The sequence below is a fragment of the Mandrillus leucophaeus genome, unplaced genomic scaffold, assembly GCF_000951045.1.
Source record: "Mandrillus leucophaeus isolate KB7577 unplaced genomic scaffold, Mleu.le_1.0 Scaffold24, whole genome shotgun sequence".
Classification (NCBI taxonomy): domain Eukaryota; kingdom Metazoa; phylum Chordata; class Mammalia; order Primates; family Cercopithecidae; genus Mandrillus; species Mandrillus leucophaeus.
Genome location: NW_012102476.1, coordinates 669,386 through 674,641, shown reverse-complemented (window position 1 = coordinate 674,641; position 5,256 = coordinate 669,386). Strand labels below are relative to the sequence as shown.

General features: G+C 46.2%; 2 protein-coding genes across 3 annotated transcripts in view; one reads left to right on the top strand and one right to left on the bottom strand.

The window, feature by feature from the left end:
* Positions 1 to 4,781, bottom strand: part of KIAA0556 (KIAA0556 ortholog) — a 259,351-nt gene extending 254,570 nt beyond the window's left edge. Inside the window, exon 1 of the mRNA XM_011982338.1 lies at positions 4,754 to 4,781. Coding sequence (XP_011837728.1) covers positions 4,754 to 4,760 — 7 coding nt within the window. The 5' untranslated portion in view covers positions 4,761 to 4,781. The remainder of the gene's footprint in view (positions 1 to 4,753) is intronic.
* A 257-nt stretch (positions 4,782 to 5,038) lies between these two features.
* The window catches only part of GTF3C1 (general transcription factor IIIC, polypeptide 1, alpha 220kDa), an 85,232-nt gene continuing 85,014 nt past the window's right edge, over positions 5,039 to 5,256 (top strand). For both annotated transcript variants that reach the window (XM_011982337.1, XM_011982336.1), the window contains exon 1: positions 5,039 to 5,256. In XM_011982337.1, the coding sequence (XP_011837727.1) occupies positions 5,039 to 5,256 (218 nt within the window).

Sequence of the window (5,256 nt, the reverse complement as noted above, 5' to 3'; positions counted from 1 at the left end):
AAAAAAAAAAAAAAAAAGTATAAATAAAGTTTTAAAAATTGGAACAGAAAATGGGATTCTTCGGAGGTCAAATATGACCCTAGGTAAATACTTCAGAGAATGAATTTTTCCTTTTGGGAACCAATTTGAAAATGAACATATTCCTCCACTGGGCTACAATAACGTCCTAAGATTGCAAGTGCAGAGATGCTCATTGGAAGGCACAAAGCAGCTTTCCTGAAAATGGTCTACAGCAATGTTTCTCAAAGTGTGTTCTGCAGATCCTGGGAGGAGGGGTCCGCAAAGACAAAAGTATTTTAATCATAATTTGAAGGGTTTTTCACTGTGTTGATTTTTTTTTTTTTTTTTGAAACAGTCTCACTCTGTTGCCCAGGCTGCAATACAGTAGCATGATCTTGGCTCACTGCAACCTCTGCCTCCTGGGTTCAAGCAATTCTCTTGCCTCAGCCTCCTGAGTAGCTGGGACCACAGGTATGTGCCACCACACCCAGCTAATTTTTGTATTTTCAGTAGACAGGGTTTCACCATATTGGCCAGACTAGTCTCAAACTCCCAACCTCAGGTGATCCGCCCACCTTGGCCTCTCAAAATGCTGGGATTATAGGCGTGAGCCACCCTGTCTGGCCCTGTGTTGACATTTGTACTTACAACACAAAGCAATGGTGGGTAAAACTGCTTGCAGCCTGAATCAAGGCAGTGTTACCACAATGTACTAGACATCTTCCCTCCTTCCTTCCTCCCTCCCTTCGTCCCTCCCTTCCTTCTTTCCTCCTTCCTTTCTCTCTCCCCTCCCTCCCTTCTTTCCTCCTTCCTTTCTCTCTCCTCTCTCCCCCCACCCCACCCCCTGCTCTCTCTCTCTCAACAAGGTCTTTTTGCCCAGGCTGGAGTGCAGTGGCACAATCATGGCTCACTGTAGCCTCAACCTCCTGGGCTCAAGTGATCCTGAGTGGCTGGGACTATAGGCACGAGCCACCACACCCCGCTAATTTGTTACTTTTTGTAGAGATGGGGTCTCACTATGTTGTCCAGGCTGGTCTTGACCTCCAGGGTTCAAGTGATCCTCCCACCTCGGTCTCCTGAGTAGCTAGAACCACAGGTGCACGCTACCATGCCTAATTTTATTTTATTTATTTTTATGTATTTACGAATTTATTTATTTATTTTGTAGAGATGGAGTCTCACTATGTTGACGAAGCTGGTCTTGAATTTCTGGGCTGAAGAGATCCTCTTGCCTTGGCCTCCCAAAGTGTTGGGACTATAGGTGTGAGCCACTGAACCCAATCATCAGGACATTCTTAAATAAAAACAATTGTTTGTTTGTTTTACTGTGAGTACATGGCAGTAAAGAATATAATAGACAAATTATGGTTATTCAGACTTTGGGATTTGGCAGAAATTTTCTCAAATATGAAATAAGTGAGTCTGTCACTTCAAGGAAACAGCTGACAATATTTGTTGCCAATGTTAAAATTCAAGCTGTCAAGTGAAAACAAGTTGAAAACTTGTTTCCATTACCTTGAGTTTGATAGTTTCCTAATTACTTAAACTCCTTTTTAGGTGGTGATATTAACAAATGTGATTTTTTAAAATACTGTATAATGGCACCTGAAAGGTCAACCTTTAGATTTGCATAACTCACTGAACCAACATTTTCTAAACAGCAAATGGCTGATGTTATAAAACCATATATGGGTAAAACAGTCAATGAAAGGGCAAGATAGACCACTGGATTTTAATGTAACATAGTATAAAAGTTCACCTATAAGGCTTCAGATGACACACTGTGACTAACCTTTAAGAAACTGCCACTTGTGGCCTGGCACGATGGCTCATGCCTGTAATCCCAGCACTTTGGGAGGCCAAGGCAGGCAGATCACCCACCTTGGGAGTTCAAGACCAGTCTGACCAACACAGAGAAACCCCATCTCTACTAAAAGTACAAAATTAGCTGGGTGTGGAGGCACATGCCTGTAATCCCAGCTACTCGGGAGGCTGAGGCAGGAGAATCCCTTGAACCTGGAAGGTGGAGGTTGCGGTGAGCTGAGATCATGCCATTGCACTCCAGTCTGGGCTACAACAGCGAAACTCTGTCTCAGAAAAAAAAAAAAAAAAACTGCACCTTGTAGGCCGGGCATGGCGACTCAGGTCTGTAATGCCAGCACCTTGGGAAGTGGAGGCAGGCTGATCACCTGAGGTCAGGAGTTTGAGACCAGCCTGGCCAACATGGGGAAACCCCATCTCTACTAAAAATAAAAAAAAGTAGCTGGGCGTGGTGGTTCATACCTGTAACCCTAGCTACTTAGGAAGCTGAAGCAGGAGAATCGCTTGAACCCAGCAGGCAGAGGTTGGTTGCAGTGAGCTGAGATCATGCTACTGCACTCCAGCCTGGACGACAGTGAGACTTTTTCTCAAAAAAAAAAAAAAAAAAAAAAAAAAAAAAAAAAAAAAAAAAAAAAAAAGAAAAGAAACTGCCATTTGCTAACTTTTGTATAGCATCAAAGAAGAGTGTCTACAGTTATCTGAAAAGACAATTAAAACATTTCTCTATGTTCCAATTATATATTTGATGAGGCCAAATTTTCTTCATATACACCAGCCAAAACAGCATAACAAAACATTTTGAATCCTGAAGCAGAAATGAGAGTACTTTTTTCTACTTCTATTGAATAAACTTGAGAAAATGTAAAATAATGCTACTCTTCCTATTAACTTTTTTGAGGCAAATGTAACTGTTTTCCATTAAAAATATTATTTATGTTCAGAAGTAACAGGTTTATTGTTGTTGGAGTTTTTTTGAGACAGGGTCTAGCTATGTTGCCAGGCTGGTTTTGAACTTCTGAGCTCAAGCAAGCAATCCGCCCACCTCAGCCTCCCAAAGTGCTGGGATCACAGGTGTGAGGCACTGCAAGGGGCCAATTAGAGACAGGGTCTAGCTATGTTGCCCAGGCTGGTCTTGAACTCCTGAGCTCAAGCAATCCATCCTCCTCAGCCTCCCAAAGTGCTGGGATCACAGGTGTGAGGCACTGCACGTAGCCAATTATTATTATGAGCCACTGCACCTGGCCAATTATTATTATTGCTATTATTATTGGGTTTTTTTTGAGACAGATCGCTCTGTTGCCCAGGCTGGAGTGCAGCGGTGCGATCTCGGCTTCAAACGATTCTCCTGCCTCAGCCTTCCAACTAGCTGGGATTATAGACACACATCACCACGACAGCTAATTTTTAGCAGAGACAGGGTTTCACCATGTTGGCCAGGCTGGTCTCAAACTCCTGACCTCAAGTGATCCACCCGCCTCGGCCTCCCAGAGTGCTAGAATTACAGGCATGAGTCCGTGCCCGGACCAATTTTTATTATTTTAAAAGGAACTAATTAATGGACATTTTCTCAGTTTAAATCTCTGATATCATAAATATACATAAATATCATAAATATATACAAACAAAGCTCTTTGAGGTAAGAGTATACAGGGGTCCCAAGGCTTAAAAGGTTTGAGAACTGATGTCCTATAGCAACATTACATTGACCTTTCCAGAGGGCAAACTGGTAACGCACAGTACAAAGGGCAAAGATGTATTTTAAGCATATGCCAGAATGTTCAATTGAAAACATTTTTTCCACACTACATTCAGTGAATATAAAAAGAAGGTAGATTCCCCAGGAACAAATTCCCGAGAAGTGAGGGACAGTACTGTAATTAGAAAAATGATCTGGATTCTAGCCCAGACCCTACCAGTCTCTCCAGACTTTGGTCTTCCCATCTGCAAAGTGAGATATCAGAATAGCCTATTTTCCATTTGCTTTCAATTATCAATACCATGACTCTAACCAGGGATCCCTAAGTAGGGACCCATAAGCTGTCTCTGGCCTTCAGACTGATTGGCCATCCCTGTTTCTGAGAAGTACCCCATGAGGACAATCAGCTGGTGCTTGGTGAGCAGCTTTCCTTTCAGGTGAGAAATTGATTTTCAGTTACGGTCTCAGTCCAGCTCGCTAGACTCTCCTCTGCAGACACCTGCATTTACAACCTCTGGAATAAAAGGCCCCTCAAAACCGGTCCAAATCTCAAACTCTATAATTCAGCTCCAGAGACAGAGTGTCTGGGTTTCTCACCCACTCTGCTACATGCTGGCTGTTTGACTTTGGGCAAGTTCCTTAACACCTCTGAGCCTCAGTTTCATCATCTGTAAAATGGAACAATGCTGACCTCAAAAGGCTGGTATGAAGCTTAGCGAGATGTTGCCCAAGAGTACTTACAGAGTTCTTGGTACTGGACAGCACTTTGTTAAAGGGGGCTATTATTATTAACGCCAAGGCACAGAAAGGGATTTTTCCTAAACGCCCTTCACACCCCATACCAATTCCCTTTCCCAGCACCTGACGATTGCACTCCCACAATCAAGTTTACCTTCATATCAACTCCCAAATCCCACAGCCACATCCCAACATTCACAAGACTCTCCTCAGACCTCAATTTCTCCTTCCCCACCCTACATCTCTTCACTGAGCTTCTGGCCAGTACCGGTTTCCTTCACGACCACAGCCGGGCAGAATGGTCACAGCACTGACCACTCCCCCAGCCTCTCCTCCGCGCTCCGGACCACTAAGCCTCCCTATCCCTCATTTCGGAGACCCCCTTGGGTCAGGAAGTGGTGGTCCAGGGGTTTATAGCCTAGGATTCTGCCTAAGGCGCGCTCGGGAGGGATGGGAGAATAACAGCCCGACCTCCCGGAGGGGCCCGCGGACACTCACCGTCCATCCCCAGAGGCGGCGGTTCCGGGTGCTCGAACCGGAAGCGGCCTCTACACTGTTTGCAGTTCCCCTGGTTACTGCAGGGCCCCGGACCAATGACGGTAGAGCTCCAATTACTGAGCCCGCCCCCGGGGAGTGACGTCATGCCGGCGCACTGGAACTCCTCCTCCGAACCCCCGTCTGACCCACCCCGGGCCCCCTGGATCGTTGTGCGCAGGCGCGCTGGACCAAGGTCCTTGGAGGTGCGTTGCGCATGCGCCCCGGGCGCCGCCGACTGAAGTAGCAATGGACGCGTTGGAGTCGTTGTTGGACGAAGTAGCTCTGGAGGGGCTCGATGGCCTGTGTCTGCCAGCGCTGTGGAGCCGTCTGGAGACGCGAGTGCCGCCCTTCCCGCTGCCTCTGGAGCCCTGCACGCAGGAGTTTCTCTGGCGCGCCCTCGCCACGCACCCGGGCATCAGCTTTTATGAGGAGCCTCGGGAGCGACCCGACCTACAGCTCCAGGA